Source organism: Onychomys torridus, chromosome 23 (assembly GCF_903995425.1).
Source record: "Onychomys torridus chromosome 23, mOncTor1.1, whole genome shotgun sequence".
Classification (NCBI taxonomy): domain Eukaryota; kingdom Metazoa; phylum Chordata; class Mammalia; order Rodentia; family Cricetidae; genus Onychomys; species Onychomys torridus.
This window is the reverse complement of record NC_050465.1, coordinates 63,663,447-63,682,642: the sequence shown is the minus strand read 5'-3', so window position 1 is coordinate 63,682,642 and position 19,196 is coordinate 63,663,447. Positions and strand designations below refer to the sequence as shown.

At 44.5% G+C, this 19,196-nt stretch overlaps 2 protein-coding genes across 2 annotated transcripts in view; one reads left to right on the top strand and one right to left on the bottom strand.

Moving 5' to 3' along the window:
* LOC118573045 (atherin-like) overlaps positions 1–8,505 on the bottom strand; it is a 58,279-nt gene extending 49,774 nt beyond the window's left edge. Inside the window, exon 1 of the mRNA XM_036173018.1 lies at positions 8,379–8,505. Coding sequence (XP_036028911.1) covers positions 8,379–8,505 — 127 coding nt within the window. The remainder of the gene's footprint in view (positions 1–8,378) is intronic.
* Serpine2 (serpin family E member 2) overlaps positions 1–19,196 on the top strand; it is a 64,600-nt gene that overhangs the window by 2,748 nt on the left and 42,656 nt on the right. The gene's annotated exons all lie outside the window — the stretch shown is intronic.

Below are 19,196 nucleotides of genomic sequence, written 5' to 3'. Positions count from 1 at the left end.
TTTCCTCCCTTCCGTCATCTTCTCCTTTCTGTGGTTGCCCAGTACCCTGCCTCTCCCTCATGAATGCCATCCGTAGAGTCTTTGGCTGAACCATTTTCCCAGTTTCACTTATCACCATTATGAAGTGAGACCCAGGTTGTCGTCTGAGCTAAGAGCATTCCCTTATATTTCAGCTAGTTGCCAGCTTGGAGATCTGAGACTGACTTTATGTGTTTGCTCGTTGTATGCAGGTATACAAGTATGCGTTTACACGCATGCACTGTTCATCTTGTTTTTGCTTGTTTTGTGTTGAGGTAAGATTTCTCGCTGGCTTGGAGCTCCACAGCAGACCAGGCTGGCCAACCAGAGATCCTCTTGTTTCCCCTTCCTTAACCCTGGGATTATAAGTGCACACCATGCTCTTTTTTTTTTTTTTTTTTTTAATGTTGGTTCGATCATCTAAGCCAGTGGTTCTGAACCTTCCTATTAAAATGCTGCGACCTTTTAATACAGTGCCTCATGTTGTGGGGGCCCTTTTTGTTTCTACCTCATAACTGTAGTTTTGCTACTGTTATGGATCATAATGTAAATATCTGCTATGTGGGGTATCTGATATGCGACCCACAGGTTGAGAACCGCTCATCTAACTAAGTTATTATGCCCACCCCATATGTTCCTCATTAGCCAAACTTTTTATCTTTTTTTCTTAATGGCTACATCATTCGCCAAGGTATATAAGTGGGAACCTCCAGTAATGCCTAATTTCTGCATATCCTGCTCTGACCATCCCAGTCCTATTGCTTCTCTGTGCTGTATGAGCCATGAGCTTGCCTCTGTTTTCCCTTTGTGTGTAGAAATGAAAAATGGTGGCCAGTGCACCGCTTTTAGCTGGCAGACATATATTGGCCTAAGTGAAATGTACAGAAAAATTAGCTAATATTTATATTAGCTCTGGAGATTAGTACTTGGAGATAACCTTGGATTTATTGCTTCCCTTACAAGGCAGAAGGCTTGGAGCATCATGAGGCTTATGTTCAATGTGAGTGGGTGCTAAGCCCCTTGCACTTGTCCATGATGGAGGATAGCTGCTTTCTGATCCCTGTGGACCTGTGACCCCTCATTGACATCAGCTTTGTGGCTTTAGAGTTAGTAACTGTGGGCGGGGGCAGCTGTCGGCAGCCTGGGAGTCTCTGGGGCTTACTGCAAGTTTCCTGCACCAAGAGCTTTGCATCCTATCTGTCTTGTCTCAGATCACTGCAGGTTCCCTCCACCTGCCTGCATCCCTCCTGACATAATCCAGTATCTCCCTCTTGGTGTGGGGTTAACCACCACTCTGGAGTGGGGTGGTGTAGAGTCAGGAGACTCTTCGGGTTGGAAGGTGACTGACTGCTCAGTGGTCCTTCTGCAAGGTTGTCCCTGAGCATCTCAGAATGCTTTCGCTGTGGCTCATACAGAATTCTGGTATTACCTTACCTGTGTCCAGATTGCAGCCTCTGCTGTCTCCACATACCTCACCCCTTTCTCAACTCCACGTAACTCCCTACACACACACACACACACACACACACACACACACACACACACACTCACACACACACACTCCAATAGGAGAATAGGGTTTGGTCAACTCTCACCCGAGGCAGTAGTAGTGAGGAGACTGTAAGTATGAAGGCACAGTCCCAGAGATATGTAGTTCCCAAAGTCATGCAGACCTTCCACTGTCCTACCCAGCGCTTGTGTCTATGGTGCTCAGGGAACTTTCCATAACATGTCAGGAACTCATTAGGCTGGTGGCTGTCTAGTGACCTGACCACATCTGTGTTCTCATCTACCCTTCCTGCCTCCCTGCCATGTCCTCCTCTGGAATGTTGTTTCTTCCACACTGGGCTCTGTGGGGTCCACATACCAGGATGCTTCACTATGTATCTCCTTGCCTGTACCTTTGCCTACAATTTTTCTTCAGTGCTCACTGTCTGGATAATTTTACCTTTTTCCAAACTCAGGACTAGTTATCTTCTGTTCCCAAAGCCACTCCTGATTCCAGCCCTTGGTCACACACATGCACATGTGGTGTACACACCACACCACATACCACACACACACACACACACACACACACACGCACGCACGCACGCACGCACGCAGTGCACACACAACTCTGTGGTGGCAGCTGCCGCCTTATAGTCAAATGCTTTACCTGCCCTTGTTTTAATTTTATTTGCAAGTTCATGTGTGAACTAAACTGTCATAAGTCTGGTTCGTATTCTGTGCGGAAAAGGGGCTGTATTTCAGGCTTAAAGGGGAACTCTTTAAAAGATAACCTCAACTTCTGGACATGGTACTTCTACTTTTAATATATGTTTTCATTCTTCTGTGTGTGTGTGTGTGTGTGTGTGTGTGTGTGTGTGTGTGTGTGTGAACTTTTGTGTGTGATGGCAGAGGACAACCTCAGATGTTTCTTCAGTGGTAGCCAGCTTGCTGTTTGAGAGTCTCTCTTGACCTGGAACTCACCAATTTGGCAAGGCTGCCTGGCCAGAGAACCTTGGGTGCCCTCTTGTCTCTACTTCCCTAACTGGTATTCCAAGTGTGTATGAGTGTATATATATATATATATATATATATATATATATATATATATATATATATATATCCATGCCTGACTTTTTTTTTTTTAAATATGTGCCCTGGGGATTGAACTTGGGTTCCTGTGCTTGCTTGGCAAGCACTCCTGTTTTCGCTTTTTTTTGTTTGTTTGTGTGGTTGGTTGGTTTTTGGTTTTTTCCAGACAGGGTTTCTGTGTGCAGCTTTGCTCCTTTCCTGGATCTCGCTCTGTAGACCAGGCTGGCCTCAAACTCACAGAGATCCGCCTGCCTCTGCCTCCCGAGTGCTGGGATTAAAGGTGAGCGCGCGTGCGCGCCACCACCTGGCTTTTTTTTTTTTTTTTTTAATGTTCTGAGTGACCGCATGTTTTGAGGTAGAACATCAGGAAACAAAGACAGTCCAGAAGTGCTTCTCTGCCTGTGGCCACCTGGAGTACCCCCTGCCCTTCCTCAGCCTGTGGTCACTTGGAGTACCCCCTGACCTTCCTCAGCCTGTGATCACTTGGAGTACCCCCTGACCTTCCTCAGCCTGTGATCACTTGGAGTACCCCCTGACCTTCCTCAGCCTGTGATTACTTGGAGTACCCCCTGACCTTCCTCAGCCTGTGATCACTTGGAGTACCCCCTGACCTTTCTCTGCCTGTGGTGACCTGGAGTACCCCCTGACCTTCCTCAGCCTGTGATTACTTGGAGTACCCCCTGACCTTCCTCAGCCTGTGATTACTTGGAGTACCCCCTGACCTTCCTCAGCCTGTGATTACTTGGAGTACCCCCTGACCTTCCTCAGCCTGTGATCACTTGGAGTACCCCCTGACCTTCCTCAGGCTACTACTGTCTTCCGTGAGATCCACTGGCTGGGCTGCACTTAGCCTCTCACGGCTTGTGTAAGGAGGGATGATGCATTGTGGACCGTGGTGTACTTCTGCTAGCCTTGGTGATGATGGTGTGTACCTTCTTAGTGACATTGTTTTTCCTGTTTGTTTCTTTTGTTTCTTTTGTCATTGTGCTGGCACTCTTCAGCCAAATTTGGTGAAAAGGACCCTGGACTGGAGAGGATCTGGGCTGTCCTGCTGACAGTCTAACCATGTAGAACTTGGGCGGTGGTGGGGCACGCCTTTAAACCCAGCACTCGGGAGGCAGAGGCAGGCAGATCTCTGTGAGTTCGAGGCCAGCCTGGTCTACAGAGCTCGAGATCCAGGAAAGGTGCAAAGCTGCACAGAGAAACCCTGTCTTGAAAAACCAAAAAAAAAAAAAAAAAAAAAAAGAATTTGGTTTCCCTCTGTGGATATCATGGAAATAAATGACATTCATGGTTTCTTATTAAATGTCTTATAGATTTAAAAAGATCTATAACTTCTTGGCTTTCCTTTCTAATCTAGCTTTCTCATAAATATCAAGTCTAGATGACTTTTTTTTTTAGTGCATTATACTGTGCTTACATACCATGACGTTCCCGTCCATCTCTTTCTTTTATAATCCTGTGAGGTCATTTAGCATTAGAACTTAGAAATAGCACCATGGGCCAAGGGGAAGATTTAGTTGATGTTTCTACTAGGAGGCAGTTATGAAATTGTTAAATGAATTAGGCCCCTATGCTTGGATCTTCTTTGTGAGCCCGTTCCTCATATATAAATGTTCTCAGTCTTCACTTCCAAACCATCTTTCTTCATGAATAGATTGCATGCCTGAGGTGGAAATCAATGTTGGTTAAAAAATATATATATCCTTGGGAACTAAATGGAGTCAAGCACAGTAAACTGCATCTTAAGGTTATTTCTTATCGGTATGTTCACAATTTGTCTAAGGAAGCTGAAAGCTTACTACTATTTTATGATTCTTTAGAGAACCACCATCTTCTCCTGAGTAGGCTGGGTCTTTTACGTAGCCCACAAGACTTTGCTTTATTTTACTGTTTGATTTCTAGGTTTGGATTTAAGCCCAGGCTGGAGAAGTTGGCATCCCTCCTGAATACGTTTTTTTTTGGGGGGGGGGAGGAGGGGGCAAGAATGGCCACCAAGCCTGAGCAGTCTCCTGTTTTGTAATACTGTTGGTGTATTTTGATAAACATATCCTCCATTTCATGTCTGAATCTCTCTCAAGGTTGGGTAGACATCCTAGTTCATGTTCATATCAGGAACACCAAGACCCATGCTATTGTTTGACCTTGTACTCAACCTCTACTTCAGAAGATAAAATAGGAATCAACTGTGCCATTCTCTCTTATCAATTGATCCTTAGAAGAAAGAAAATGTGGACAAAATTTTAATGTTAAACTCCCCCCGCCTTTCTGTAAAAGCAGCAGGCATCTCTTGTTGTGGCTGTAAACCTTGGTAGATACACTTGGTTTTTATACCTTTGCCTTCATGCTCCCCGACAGCACCAAATGAGTTTTGGTTACTTAAGGAATTTCTCTTGAGAGTATACCACACCACCCTTCTGCCCATCCCCCTCTGTAGAATGCCAACACATCTAGCTATTGGAAAAAATAACCACCTGTTTTTATAGGCAAAATCCTGAAAATAGGTATGGGTAGCAAGAGCACTTATAGCAAACACAAAACCCACTCGGGTTGAGTGAGGTGCCGCTGGGACATGGCTCTGTGTGTGGCAAAAATGCTTGTCCATCGCGAGTTTGAGTCCTAGCAAACCACCAGACAAGAGATTTAAAAGCAAGTAAAAGGCAAGTGACACCTTCCTTCCAGAAGGGGCCTCTAGGAATAATAGAGATGCTTGCTGGTAGCATTTGGTTTTTGTTAGTTTGGTTTTTATTTGTTTGTTTGTTTGTTTTCCTTCATATTCTGAATACAGATCTACCTGAGAAGTTCCTTTATTGAGGATTTGGTCTCTCTTTGGATCATATAAAAAGCTATTAACATCTGCATTACCTTTTCCTTACAGTGCAAAACCCTAATCAAAAAATAAAAACTAAAAAAAATTAAAAACCCAGTAGAAATGCGTTTCCATAAGGAGCTCTTGCTTGCTGCCCCTCAGATCTGACTCTGAAACGGGAAGCGGAGACTCAGGGCCTTGAGGTTCACCTCTTCCCTTTGGTCTCCTCACTTGTCTTCTCTCTTCCTTTCCTTGAAGACCATGACTGCAACTAGCTCCATCCAGGCTTATCTCCCCAGAGCCCCGTGGTAACGAGGGAAGGAGCTTTCTTGCCAATTCCAGTTGAGGGATGGGGGAGGGGGGGACGATGACACGACATGGGACACTGGGAGGAAATCTGATTGGCTCCGTTCTGGTCACTTGCCTTTGTCTGCACCAATGGCTGCAGTTATGAGAGTGGGGCTTTTATGAGTGGTTGGATCTGGTCAGGTGCTCGATGATGTGGCGCATGCTGGGGTAAGGTATGCTAAGCACATAAACTGTCTTCAGGTGACAGAGACTCTCGGGCCCTCCTTGAACTTGTGGCCTACTGCTAGAATAGGAGCTAATATCTCTTCTTACTCATACAGTTGTGAAAGAAGATTGGAAAAGCCAGCGTGTCCATGGTTATACAGCCTGTTTACCATGACAGAATTAGGTCTAAGTTTGTGCACTGTGAGCTGGCAGCACAGATCACCAAGACTTCTATCACTTCTCAGCGGTGTTTGTATCTTCTCAAAAAGAAAATCTTTCAAATCACACCCTTCCTTCCAAGTCACTGCCTTTTCTGTAGGGCATGATAGCCCAAGCGCATGAAGAAGGAGGAGTAGGCCGACACTTTTACGTTGTTTGAAGTAACGTGTTTATATCAGTTGGCCTCCCAGTTTGCCTTAGACATACCTCTCCCCCCACAACCCCTCCCCCCCCAGAGTGGAGTCTAAAATTAGTGCTGTGACCTTTGGATTGAGAATACATTTCACACAGTCCTAAGAACTAACAGACTGAGCTGGATAAAATTCCACAGAACCAAGAATGAGTGTAACCTGATTTTTAAATTCAACTCTATTTGGGATTTAGTTTTTCTTTTTGTAAAGTTTATGCTTTATTCAAAACTTATCATGTCTATACAGCAGAGATTTCCCCTCCTTCCTTCCTCTGCTCCTTCTCCTCCTGGTCCTCCTCCTCCTCTTCCTCTAGATTTGGAGCCTCACAGACTTTGGTTTGAATCTAGAGCCCATCAGTTGCAAGCAGGAGAACATAGCTAGGTTTCTAAGGTTTCCTAAGCCCCAGCTTTGCCTGTGTGTTGAGCATGAAGGTAACCACCTCTTGAGTATTGTGGGCATAGAGTGGAGAGTATATCTTAGGTACAGATTGTACATAGTGGTAGGAATGGACAAGAGGTGGCCATGATCATAGTTCTGGATTGTATTTGCCATAGTGATATAGGTGAGTGTTTAGCTTCCCCAAGATTCCTATTCTGTGTGTCTCAGACCTGGTGAGATGCTCTGTGTATTGATACCCTTATAGTCAGTCTGCCATCCTGTGACACTAAATAGGCAACACTCCCTGTGATCAGCCTCAAGTCAACAGAAGTGTCTTCCTCTATTTCTCCCTACTTTGTTAAGGTGAGGTCTCTCGCTGAACCTGACAGTGGCTCTTCTTCCTAGCCTGTTTGCCCCAGTGTGCATCCTGAGTGAATGCTGAGATTGCACATGGACTGACTACCTCTCCCAAGACTTTGAAGAGAGTCCTGGGCATCTGAACTCTGGTCCTCACACTTCTGTGGCAAACACTTTACCCAGGACCATGTCCCCAACACAGAAATGACTGCTTTAAAATTATGCTGAATGTATTTGGAACACTCGTTCATTTAAGTATGATTGGATTCCCTAATTATACAAGAATTCTAAGAATGTTTAACTTGCAAGTATTCCCAGGTCAGACATGTATTTTCTGCTGTAGTTGACAGAGTTGTCTTAGGATTTTCCTGGAACTTAGCCATTTGAGACTTCATACAATGCTCTGAGTATGTGCCTGCCCCTGAGCTGGTGCTGACAAATGGAGATTTGGTGTGGTAGATAACTTAATTATAAAAGGACTTCCTTTCTAAAGATGTGGATTTTCTTTCTGAAATTAACTCACTAAGAGATTGACATCACTTTCTGCCAAATCTAGGTTAGTTTCTTAATATGACATGTGAGTTAAGATAGCCATTTAGAAGATTGGCCAAAGATGCTCAGATGGGCATAATAAACCTATTCTTGTGCAACACGGTGGTAAACTATGAATTTCAAAGTGCTGATCATATAAATGTTAATTAATTCAGCATAGTCAAAGGGCTGAAAACACGGTTGTTCCTACAGGTGTGCGTCACTTATTTGACTAAAATTTCTTTGTGCAAAGTAAGTCCACATTTTTCGTGTATGATGGTTAGGTTATGTTTTCCTGCCCCTCCCTTCTTGTCTGGTTCTATGTGTCTTATCTGACCTGTGAGGACCCACATCCTGTCTTGGCCTTCTGCGTTCCTTTTACTGTGCCTCCAAGGTGAAGAAGGAATTGAAAAATTACAGATAATCCGTATGTCAATTGCTGTTAGGCACACTTTATACTCGATTTTGATGAGTCTTAACAACACTTACAGTAAGGGGAGTGGGTCAGAGTTTATAGTGAGAAATCATGAGACTGCAGGTGTGCGGAGCAACTCACTCAGACGCTCATGGATGGGAAAGAGTCTGCAACCATGTGTCCCCATGGAGGAAACTTTTTGTTCTGAATCACTGTTCTCAGTGCCGGAGCAACAAGGCAAGATGGCGGGGATAAAAAGGTCATGACCTTGATGGGCAGGGAATCTCCTTGGGAGTCAGAAGGACTTGGGTTTAAATCCCAACTCTATCTGCATTTGCTGTGTGTGTAGCCAATGTCAACTGTTCACCTGTCTGTGCTCCATTTCCACGGGTGGGAAGTACACATGGTGAGGGTCTTTCCTCTTTCTTAGAGAGGGATCGTGTCTGTCCCATTTCACACCGAAGGAGCTGGAAAACGCAGGGACTTATATCCATGTCGCGGTCAGAGCTGTGACAGAGCTCCCCCTTCCTGATTACTATCACCTGTTGCTCTCACCATGCCAAGTCTGGGTACAGTTTTTCAACAGGCTGCCCTGCCTCCCCTTACCCCTGACTGGACCCTTTACTTGTGGGCTGTCCTAGCCATTCCCTAGAAATGTATGGCCAACTCATGTCTGGATTCATTCCCATCATCCTGATGAGGAATCTGTCTTAGGAGTGGAAGACATTCTATAAATTGGCTCTTGATGGGTGTGCCCCTCTCATAACATCCAGAAATTGAATGACTGTCCTGTCATTGGGGTGAAATTCAATTTGAGAGCTGGGTTTTGAGCGCCTACTCAGTAATAGTCACCTGGAGGCACCCAGGTATAGAGACAAGACAGGTATCACCTTGGAGAGTCTCATCCACTTAGGTTGAGAGCATGTCTATGTTCAAGACAACCTAGCACAGTGGCATCGCACAGTGGCAGAAGGGCAGCAACCCCAGAGTGCTCTAGATCAGTGGTTCTCAACCTTCCTCATGCTACAACCCTTCACAGTTCCTCATGGTGTGGTGACCCCCAACCACAAAATTATTTTTTGTTGCTTCTTCGTAACTGTAAATTTGCTACTGTTCTGAATCATAATGTAAATATCCAGTATGTAGGATATCTGATATGTGACCCTTGTGAAAGGGTCATTCAATCCCCAAAGGGGCTGTGACCCACAGGTTGAGAACAGCTTCTTTTGAGGGTACAAAAGCAACAGTGAAGGAGCGGGGAAATGGCTCAGTAGTAAAGTGTTGGCTGCACGAGTCCAATAACCTGAGTCTGGATCCCCAGTGTTCACATAAAATCTGCAGTGTGTGTCTGTCATCCCAGAATTGGGGAGGCAAATAGGCAGATCTTTGGGGCTAGCTGGAAATGATTAAGGTCCAGGTTCAATAAGAGACTCTGTGCTTAAAAAAAAAAAAAAAAATCAGATTGCAAGCAACCGAGGAAGACACCTGACACTGTACAGCTACACGCACACCCATGTACACCACACGGACACATACAAATGCCCATGCTCAAAAGTGACAATCCGGTTTCCATGGAGTTGTTTTGCTCTTTATCATCTTGCACTGACATGATCAGTAGTCCTTCACCAGAGCAGACTTGATCCTATGACCTCCATCCTGCCCCTAGTCCTTCACCAGGTCAGTCATAAGCTGCCATCGTTAATGACACTAATGAGGTATTTGACAGGTTAGACCGGCTGGTGGTCAGTGTAGCTTAGTGTGAGAACACTACACTGGAGTCTCTCCCTCTTATATCTCTTATAAAAGGAATCTTAACAAGAAGTCTGTGATCTTGAGAGGCAGAGAAGCCACTGATGTCCCGATGAGCCATGGGCTAGGAAGATCTTGCCAAGTCCTCCAAGTGGTCTGCAGCAGCTTGTGGTTCTGTAGATGAGGGTCTCAGACTTCCCACTGAAAAATACAGGCAAGTGACAGGATTTCCTCTGTGACATGTGGACAGTGATGACCAGTTCTTAGGCAGCTGGCAGGGAGGCCTCTTGTGGAACCTGTCATGCAGAGAAATGACTTAAATGTGACAAGGATATCTGGGAGGTAATCTATACACAGGTGAAGGGTGGGAACGTAGCTGATGAATGTGGGTGTCTCGATGCCCTGTGGGTAATAGTCTTTTTCTTTGACTTGTATGGTGACGAAATTCCATTTGCCATAAACTTTGTTTTTTTGTTGATTTGTTTCAGCCAAGAATTGTTTATTTGGCTCTCTGTGGCTGACTACAGGTAGAGAACTCCTTTGCAGAAGAGAAATTAGTTTGCACACAAAAGATGAAAGCTTTAGTGGATGCCTTTGGAAAGTGTGACCCGTTGTTCATAGGAAGCTTGCACTTCCATTCAGTATGCATGGTTACAAGAGCAGGCACCCGTGGAACTGTGTGCACACTCAGAAGGATTGCATGATGCGCCAGGCCTGGGGACAGCGTATGTCATCTCCCATATTTAGCCACGTGTTCAGTCTTCAGTTCACCTACACCTTCAGCGTAGGCCAAGAAATGCAATCCAGCTCTGGGGCTAGAATGATGAGGATATGGATAGATAGCTGATATCCTTCTTGGATTACTTGGTTACTGTGGCTATGATGAAATACCATGGCCCAAACAGCTTGGGAGGACAGGGTTTATTTCAGCTTACACTTACAGGTAATGGTCCATCGCTGAGGGAAGTCAGGGCAGGAACTGAAACTGGAGAGGAACCTGGAGGCAGGATGATGCAGAGGCCATGGATGAGTGTTGCTTCCTGGCTTGCTCCCCATGACTTGCTCAGTATGCTTTTCTTATATCACCCAGCACCACCTGCCCAGAGGTGGTCCCACCCACAATGGGCTGGGCTCTCCTCCATCAATCACTAGTTAAGAAAATGCTGTACATTATGGAGGCATTTTCTCAGTTGTAGTCCCCTTCTCTCTGATGACACTAGCCTGTGTCAAGTTGACAGCACAGCTGAGGCCCTGTTTACTGTCAAAGGAAAAGACTACTAAAGGTCGCTTTATAACATCAGTGCAGTCAGTCATCGGCCCTAGGGGTCATAAATAATTATATTTTTGCCTCTGAGGGCAATTGTACTGATGTTCCCTCAGAGGCTTCTCATAGCAACCAAGCCAACATTTCAGGGTCAATGTTGATGACATGTCACTTGGTCAGGAGATGCAGTGCCTGGGAACATAGTTGGGAACTACAGAAATGATAGCAGGTACTTTAGGATGACTGAGGAGAGGCCAAAATAAAATGCTTCCTGGAAGATGGGAGTGGAAAGAAACGTGCTATTTCTAGCTCACAGTACATGTGATCTCATGTCTTAGTCAAAGTTTGTTTAGTCTAGTTAACCCAAACTGGTGACAGTAGTGAGGATCTTCCCACTGAGAAGATTGGAACCTGAGTTGGCACGATAGTCATTTCCCTTGAGAGTTAGGAGTCCATTAATGGAATAGTACGACCCTCTCTTGAACAATGTGGAGAGGGGTGTTGGGTGTACTGGGAATTCAGCTCTGAATCTGGGATAGCTAGCTAGGGTGGAAAGTCAGGCCAAGCTTAAAAGTGGCGTTTTCTGGAAGAAGCATGGGTAATGCCAGCCTTGAGGGAGACATACCTTACATGTTCCCTTATCTCTCTTTCTCTGGCTGTGTGACACAATCGGGTTAGATATATATCGTCTGCACATCTCATGTGTGATGTGACCTATCAACAAGGCTGTGTCCTTGATTGGAACTTTGTAAGTCTCCAGTGAAACCACTCACTTTCTGCATTGTTGCAGAATATCATCTTTCTTTCTTAATTTTTTTGTTTTTGTTTTTGGGGGGAGGTTGTTTTGTTTTGTTTGGTTTGGTTTAGTTTTTATCAAGACAGGGTTTCTCTGTGTAGCTTTGGAACCTGTTCTGGATCTCGCTCTGTAGACCTGGCTGGCCTCGAACTCACAAAGATTCACCTGCCTCTACTTCCCAGTGCTGGGATTAAAGGCGTGCGCCACCACGCCCAGCTCAGATATGACCTTTCTTTAGAACACACAACTATGAAGAGAAGCTCAGCCAGTCTGCCCACCCTTCCCATTCCCTGGTGCACCATCTATTCTAGAAGTTAGATAGATGGAGAAAGTGAACTTTAAATTCTTGGTTTGTTCTTTCTTTGTTTGTTTGTTTTAGAAACCCTTGCTCTTCTGCCATAGCTTGGATCTGGCAGAGAAAAGTGGTCAATCCTATGAGGAAAAGCTCTCAGGTTTATGTCAGCACTTCTCACCATAACAGTTCTGAAGTAGAGGGTGGATGAAAGGGGTTAGCACTCCTGTAGAGCAGGGAAACGGAGTCACTGAGCAGGTATGGGATCTATGAAAGCAGGCAAAGGTGAGGCAGCTGGTCTGCGACCCACGTTTGTGATGAGTGAATGTAGACGTCTTATAGGAAATAGCTAACTGTCCCTCTTGTTGCCTCTCTCCTAGACACCTTTAGCGTGTACTCTAGCAAGGGAACTTGAGGCAAACCGAGGGAGGAGACTGAGTTTGAAACCATGCTTCCTATTACTTCAGGTGGTTTCTAAGCGTTGAAGAATTATTTTGGTTTCATGGTGGGGATGACTTGTAAATATTGAATTATTTTTTCTATTGTTGTGATAAAACACTATGACCAGAGTCAACTTAAGGAAGAAAGTGTTTACTTGGGGCTTACAGTTTCTGAGGGTTAGGAGCCCATGATGGGGAGCTAAGGCGTGCCAGTATGGAGAGCTTATAGCTCACAAGTGGCAGGCAGAGAGAGAAAGACTGGGGATGAGAGGGAAAGGCGAGTCTTTTGAAACCTCACATCCTGCTCCCAGTGACACACCTCCTCCAACAAACCCTTCCCAAACAGTTCCACCAACTGAGGGAACCAAACATTCAAATATATGCGTCTGTGGGGACCATTCTCATTCCAACCAACACAAGCATAGCCTCCCCCCATGCTTCTTACCCTTCTCTTCTTTCCTCTATTCCGATTTATGGGTTCACACATTCTTTGTAATGAAAGACTTGGAATCAAGAGGCTAAGTCTCTCCCTTAACCCTTGTAGTACCAGGTCAAACCCAGTCAGTGCCTTTCACACACAGGGCAAGCACTCTGTCACTGAGCTATATCCTCAGACCACAGGGACCTCTCCCCTTTGCTCATCCCCTTTCTTTATTGAGAAGTATTTCCAGATTCTTGTCTTTGGACACATATATATTTATTTATGTGTTAGTTGATTTTGGAAGATGGCTCGTAGAATTTGTTCCCACTCACTTTCATGTTTGTAATGCTTTCTTAACAGCTAGTTTCCTTACTATATAACTCACGAGAAAGTTCTGCTTAGGAAGTTTGGCTATACCAACCCTGGGTGGGTGGGCAGGAGACTTGGTTATGAGAACCACTCCCCCCAAAAAGGAGACTAAATATCACAGGGTACCATAGCTTATGTTACAGTAGCCATAGCAGTCATAATAACAAATGCAAAACACTGGCTCCCTGTTTCCTGGTGGAATCCATTTTAAATGTGGTGTCTTCAATGAATTTCAAGAACTTTTTCTTTAACCCTGAATGTTTAGTTTCTACATGTGTTCAGGAACATGGATGCCTTAGGAATCTGATTTATTTACATGGATCTTTTCTTCTCCCTCTCTCTCAGCTTCTATACCACAGGATCAGCTTTTGGTTATGTTCCTTAGGCTTCCCCGGGGAGAAAAGATAATAAATATAGTCTGGTGCCAGGCGGGTAGGGAAAAGCATACAGCGAGGGATCAAATGGTACTACATTTTTCTTGCATGTCAGAAAAATTGGCTGCTTAGATGACATTTCCTCCTGGGGTCCACAGCGTGAAATGTAGGATAAAAGCTCAGAATTTGTCAGGATGCTCAGTGTCATTTAGAGTTAGGAAGACTAACAGTGACCAATCTCACAGACAGATGATAGATAAACAGAGTCCTTTGGCTGAATAGTGTGCCCCATGGTGTGATGGTTCAGAGGCAGAAGCAGGAGGATCTCCATAAATTTAAGGTCAGCCTGACCTATTATTGAACTGCAGACATGTCAAGACTACTTAGCAAGACCTAGCTCAAAAATTCACAACCAAACTGAAGCAAAACAACAAGTCTTGAGTGATTGGTAAGGTTGTGCAAATTTCGTGGTGTGGTGGTGCATGCCTTTAGTCTCAGCACAGAGGCGGGTGGTTCTGTAAGATCATCTGGATATACATAGCAAATTCCAGGATAGCCAAGGCTACATTTACAAAAAAAAAAAGCTGTGTAAGTTAGTGGCCCAATTCATAGAAGTAAAACCTTGAGGTAGCTCCGTGTGAATGGTTTCCTAGCCAGTAGGCACAGGTAGTTAGCTGATCAAAAGTTGCACACAACTCTCACTTTCATTCTTATGCACAACTATAGATATGTAAGAGCCTCACCCCCAGGGACAGTTACTGAAATTTCTAGGTTGTGAGTTCTTTCTTCCTAATTTCATTTCTTATTTATAGGCCAAAGGTGAGGGTTCAAAGTGTGACAGGAACTTTCATGCCCTCGGCAGATGTATAGTTGATGTCCCCTGGTTTCCTGGCTTTCGAGTCTAATGATTTTTGTTCTGTGCTGGTAGTTATTAGATACTTGTTGCTACCACTGTTGGCCCCGAATGGCTGTTAAGGGGAGCAATGCCTTCCTCTCCTGCACTCATGGTCTCGTACTTAATTACTACATGGTGGGACACTAATAATCAAACCATTTATAAAGGCAAGTAGCTGCCCCCCTTGTTGGCCTGAATCTCTTCTCACTGCAAGTCACTTTCTGGCTTGTTTCTTTTTCCTTTAAGGATGTCTGCCATTCATCCATCCTGAAGGTTCTTGGTGGAGGACCTCAATAACAGCTTTGTTAACTTGGGAAGTAAACAGGCTACTTCGAAACCCGCAAAGCTCTCAGAAATGGAAGGTGGTCACACATGCCCTTACTCTCTTCTCCCAAATAGCATATTTTAAATCCCCAGCCTCTGTCTTCATCCCCATAGGTATTACTGTCAAGCAGCACCCTGATCTGGAATGTCCAAGGGGCTCTTGGATCTTGAATCATATAGTTCTGGGCACTCTTGAGAACTCAGCTGTGCCTCCTAGGTGAGCACGTTCTTATGGCTGATGCCTTCTTCCTGGCAGGCATCCTGGCACCCCACTGCCATTTTGAGCTTCCTTCTCTATGTTACTTCTTACAGGTTTGAACCAGTCAAATCTGTGGAATGTTTGTTTTCTTCAGAAAAAGAGCCCCTTTCAAGCCATTGTTTTTAAAAGTCACTTGGAGCCTTATAAACCTCCATTCATTAGTTCACAGTGCTAAAATTTAAGAGTGGCTGGGGCTTCAGGCAAGCTATATTGAATTAAATGTGTAGAGCACTTTAAGACAGCATTTGATTGTACATTTAAAATAGGGAATGCAAATTGAAATTCCTCCTGGGTGCTTTAAGTCATGCATTATATGTGCGGTATTTTCAATTAGCTACAGAAAAAAAAAATCCTTCAGTACGGTTCTATTTTTACAGCTGGGAGTTGCTCAGAGAACACAATCAACTATTTTATATGTGTAAGATTTATTTAAATGACTTGTGGGGCATTTGCAATTTAACCAATAATTGAAAATATTGTTTCAGGGTAGCAGGTAAAGCTAGGAAGTCGCTTTGCATTCCAGAAGAGGTGCTATTAGCTCAATGGTGCCTTAGTTAGAGTGGGCTGGATGCAGAGTTGTGGCAGCAGAGACTTGGTCCTTCACATTTCACACCTAGCTTTGGCTCCACCATAGAGAGGAGAATGATTGGCTGTGAGGTGGTACTTTCACTGAGAACTCCCAATTCGAAAGTGTTAACCATTTTCTCCTTTTCTTTCTTTCTTCTTCTTCTTTTTTTTAATGTGTCAAACACAAATTAAAAGTCCAGTGGGATAGAAGAAACTACAACTCATTCTGCATCCTGCCCCACCCTTTCCCATTGTTTACTGTCATCTCATTTCAGACATCCACCTAGAATATTGATGCAGAAAGCAAGTTGATGCCCTCAGGATAGACTAATCCATGCCTCCATGGTTGTTCCATAAGCATGACTGGGGCGGGGCAGGAGATGGTTAATAACGAATACTCCTACTGAAATAAATGATGTTTTAAGTGGTTGTTCAGCCACACTGTACTGAAACCCATCATTATTCTGCTTCAAACAATGAATATAGATTAATTAGGCATTTTGTGTCCAGAATGGGAATGGTATCCATTTATTTCTAACCTTTATAATAATGAGTGCCAACCAGGGTCAATCTTCCCTCTGTCTTCTGGGATGTCTGTTAATGTCTCCAGGCATGTAGTCATCACAACTGGGCAGAGGATGCAACAAGCATCTCTTGGGTAAAAATGATGCTTAACAGTTTGTAATACACAGCCCCTTACAACCAAGAATCATCCAGCCCAGCGTGTGAAGAGTGCCAAGCACTTTTCAAATATATTAGACTGTATGAAATGGTCCATGGTGCACCATTGAATTAAGTTGGTCTTTAGAAGCCTGGCTACTTCTTTAATGCCTTGTTTGTATGTTGAACACCTGGGTATCCATGTGCCATCCTGGATGCTAGGGTACAGTGATGGACAGGGCAGATAAAGGAACCAAGGGGAGACAAGATGATACATGTTTCATTTGGGAAGAACTTTTAACATGGAAGCCTGATGCTGAAAAGAAGCCAGCAAGTTTGGTATATCTGGAGAAAGAAAGCTTGATCTTGGCCGGATAATGATGTATAGGCTGCAGGATGGACTTGCAGTTGCTAACAAGATTATTGGAAAACCATGGGAGAGTTTGGCGCAGATCTTTTGCCAAAGAGCATGGTCAGCTCTCCTTCTCAGCAGTCAGAGAAGTGTGGGTAGTGATTTGGGTATAGGAAGTCAGTGCTGCCTTCCAGAGAAGTTGGTGGCTTAGACTAGGAACAAGGAGATATATTCAAGATGAGATGTATTCAAGAGGGAAAATGAATTTGTTGATGATTCTACTAGGATAAAGGAAAAGATAGTTCCCAAACTTTTGGTTTGGATTCTAGGATGGGGAGGAGGTGGTGGGTGGTGCCAGTTAAAAAGATCTGGCAAATAGCAAGTTTAGTGGTTAGAACTGGCCCCTCCCCCTTCCTAGTATAGCTATGAAAATTGCTAAGGTAATATCATGCAGGAAAACTGTGTGTTGGGGTCCACTTACAAACACTTACTGCTTTTCTCCCAGATTGCCTGTTCTTCTGGGGTCACCCTAATAGGCTTTTTAGTGTGGTACCGCATTGTTTGTAAGTGGTCTCTTTGGGTAGTTGTCAAGCGTTTCCTCTTCCACGTTATTCTATCCATCTAAACAAACAAAATGGTTCTGAGAGTCAGCTTAAAAATCCAGATGACTGCCATTAAATCATGATCACTGAGACAGAATTTGTCTCTTTGCACCACACTAAAACCTTCCAAAATCGCCTGAGTCTAATCACACCCTGTTTCAATTTCAGACTGGTAGGAAAACACTCCGTATTCATAAGCTTGAGAGCCTTGGGAAAAACATGATGCCCGTTTCCCAAGCTGACATGGTGCTCCGCTGTCATTTCTAAACTTGTCACGGGGTCTATTGATGGAGCAGTACAGCGTGCTGGAAGACAAAGGCCTGTATGTTATCTTCTCTAGCGATCTGTGCCCAGATGCAAAGGTCCTGCCTGTAATGTCATATCCTAGACCTTTGAATCTCCCCTACATTGAGGAAACATAGGAGATGGCTCAGCAATGGCAGAGAAAGGCAAGTAAATAAATAAGGCAGCATTCTTTTCGTTTTCCAGAATCAGTTTGAGTCTTTTGTACTTGAAGTTAAGGTGGTCTGTAGTGGAGACCCTCAGAGAGTGAGGTCATCATCTCTGTCCATGATGGTCATGGTGGTAAACAGTAGTGATGGCAGAAGCTAACACTGACAGAGGCCTTAAGAACTGGCCTAAGCTGGAGAGATGGATCAGCAGGGAAGTGTACAGGCTGCTCTTCCAGAGAACCTGATTCAATTCCCAGCACCTGCATGGTGGCTCGCAACCATCTGTAACTCCAAGTTTCAGAGGATCCAGTGTCTTCATGGCCTCTGAGGGTACCAGGCACCCCAATGGAACATAGATATGCATGCAGGCAGAACATCCATCCATATAAAATAAAAAATAAACCCTCGCTCTATTTCAAAAAACAAAAACAAAAACGAAAAGAACTAGCCTTCAAACCCATGACGCATTGTGTTTCTTAGTAACTACAATACCTCATACACCTTTACCAGGTCTATACTAAGGTGGTGCTTCACATAACAATGCAACCAGCAAGTTGATATGTGCAGTCTGCCCCTCATTCATACTGTACCAGTTTCATGGGGAAAATAGTTACATTTTCTCCTATAGTTTTTTCATTCTTTCTTATGTAGATGTGTGTGTGTGTGTGTGTGTGTGTGTGTGTGTGTGTGTGTGTGTACACTCGTACTAGAGGTCAACCTTAGGTGCTATTCTTCAGCAGCTACAGGCAGGGTCTTTTTCTAGCCTGGGACTCACTACATGGGCTGTGCTGATTGGAGGGCCAGAGAGCCCTAGAAGTCTGAATCTTTACCCCACCCCCACCCCAGGACTGTATAATTACATGCCCACGCCATCATAGCCAGCTTTTGTTGTTGTTGTTTTTTCGAGACAGGGTTTCTCTGTGCTGCTTTGCACCTGTCCTGGAACTCACTCTGTAGACCAGGCTGGCCTCGAACTCACAGAGATCCGCCTGCCTCTGCCTCCCAAGTGCTGGGATTAAAGGTGTGAGCCACCACTGCCCGGCCATACCCAGCTTTTTACGTGGATGCCCGGGATCAAGGGAAGACTCAGATCTTCATGTTTGAGCCGCACCAACCGAGCCATCTCCCCAGCCACTTTACAGGATCTTTTCTGAAGAACCAAAGGTTTTCATTTTTATTCATTTTTCTGTTTATTAGTTTTACCTTTTTGGATATGGATTCTTTTAGTGTGAAATCTGAGAAGGAGTGGGAGTTGGGGCCTGCCTCTTATAATGTGCAGTGACTGATGGCTGTGAACGGGCAGTGGAGTAAGGTAGACACAGGCTTGTGTGGTGCTCTCTAGTTTGGGTTCTGGTGTAGGGTTTCCTGC